This window comes from Perkinsus marinus (assembly GCF_000006405.1).
Source record: "Perkinsus marinus ATCC 50983 genomic scaffold scf_1104296932410, whole genome shotgun sequence".
NCBI lineage: Eukaryota > Perkinsozoa > Perkinsida > Perkinsidae > Perkinsus > Perkinsus marinus.
In genome coordinates this window covers 512,299-514,196 of record NW_003215453.1, presented here as the reverse complement: position 1 = coordinate 514,196, position 1,898 = coordinate 512,299, and the positions used below count along the sequence as shown (strand labels likewise).

Here is a 1,898-nt window from a genome sequence, read left to right as displayed (position 1 = left end):
GAAATCAACTTCCACGACGTGCGGCATCGTAACGGATTTCCAATATCCTTCGAGTTAGCCGAACACCGTTTGATCTCATTTAGAACGTAAGATTGATAACAGCTTGGTAGATCCATGTGAAGTTCAATAGTGGCGAACTAGCATACTCGCTCGATGCTACTAGGTGCACAGCAACATGACAATAGTGAGAGAATTATGGAGGACAATCTTTTTTTCGTCTTCGGGAGGCCACATCATTATCGAAATCCGCTGAATCCAGAACAGCATTACGATCGACCGCTCAGCTCCGGTCAGTCGTGCGTTAAGTTCTTCTCCCACGAAATTCCTTTCATCATTGGAGTTTCACCCGTTTTACGTGGAATGGCGTGAAACTCAGTGAAACACGCGATATTCGCGGTGATATGCAGTAGTCGTGAAATATGTTTTTCCCTAGTGTTTTTCATATCACGATCGTGAAACTCCATTGTAGTTACCTACTATGGTGCGCATCAAGCTTTCCATCCTCCTGTTCACTGAGGTATTCCTGAGGCTCAGCCTCGGTATCGGAAGTCTACAACCCAACGCTGCTCCGTTCGATGTTTCCCAACTTGAATATACTTCCGAGCCAACCACACTAGTGGTCAACGGCGAGCACATGCTCGATGGCGCGGCCTTCCACGCCAGGTATCCCATTTCTAGAAAGGCCGATGTGAGCTATCCAGAGGGCACCCCATATACATCGTTCCGCATAAGCCTTAAATGCACGTTACTCAATAACATGTATGTGGAATGAGCCAGTGGTATCCATCGAATACGACATACCTGCATGGTATGTAGTGCATGCTAAATTATCCTGTATTCACAGCTTCAAGGAGTCACGAAACTTGGATGGCTTTCTCCTCCACTCGTGCCCATTGTTCATATACCAATGCAAGCAATGACGCCACATGAAAGTTTCAGTGTTCGTCAGGTTCTTGTCGCTAGTCTGGGCTATGGTATTGTGATGAAGCCCGCATATCCGTTCTGGGTGTATATATATGATCTCAAAGTGGATGAAAATTGGAGGAGGAAGAAGATCGCAACTGCGATGATCAGAACGCTACTTGGAAACGTAAACTCTCTGGAATTTCCCTTCACTTCCCTGACGGTTTTGTAGATCAAGGAAAACTGGCATCCGAAAATTCCCGGAGTCTACCTAGGAGTATTGAGCGACAATGAGCATGCCATAGCTCTTTACGAGAAAATAGGTTTCGAACTAAAAGGACAAGTACGTTACATTCGGGAGACTTGTGAATAGTGCTTTCTGATGATTTATAGATATACTTCCAAAACGAGACCGTCCCCACCCTCGGATACGTCTATCGCTTCGATTCCTCGTCAGCTCGCGACCTACCCAAGCGTGTTCTAGCCCAGGACATAGAGCTGAACCCCACGAGTGACCTTGTAGGTGAACAACTATATGATGAATTGTTCGTCTCCGAGATCGATCGTTCTCCCTCTACATTCGCGGTATGAACTGCATCCCGCATGGCTGTCGAGATGTTGATAATATGCTCCCTGTAATGTCTATTATCCAGTGATGTTGTGTGTCGGAGTATATATTAGGAATCTACTCTTGAAGGGAGAGTAGCCACTCAATACATCTGCCATAATTTAGGATTGATGTATTGAGTGGTCATTCTCAGGACAATTGAAACAGTAATGGGCCCTCGGGATCCGAAGTATGAACATGTGCTACAGCATATCGCTGATATCTTGCTTTTTAATGGTTTTCGAAATCTCAAGTCCTATGTTTGAAAGTTCGATGGTTCACAAAAAGAGTTGATGCCTCCCGTGTATATCATGCTCGATCGTCTGGGATGTTTTATTGAGTCTCCTACAGATTTATCCACTTTACTCGCTATGCATAGTTTAGTACG

At 45.1% G+C, this 1,898-nt stretch overlaps 1 protein-coding gene across 1 annotated transcript; it reads left to right on the top strand.

The window, feature by feature from the left end:
* Nucleotides 1-478: 478 nt before the first annotated feature.
* Nucleotides 479-1,681, top strand: Pmar_PMAR022347 (hypothetical protein; the record flags this gene model as incomplete). The annotated part of the gene is made up of 4 exons (XM_002785555.1): nt 479-688; nt 1,136-1,246; nt 1,297-1,426; nt 1,665-1,681. The coding sequence occupies 4 exons, from the start codon at nt 479-481 to the stop codon at nt 1,679-1,681; spliced, it is 468 nt and encodes a 155-aa protein (XP_002785601.1).
* Nucleotides 1,682-1,898: the final 217 nt, after the last annotated feature.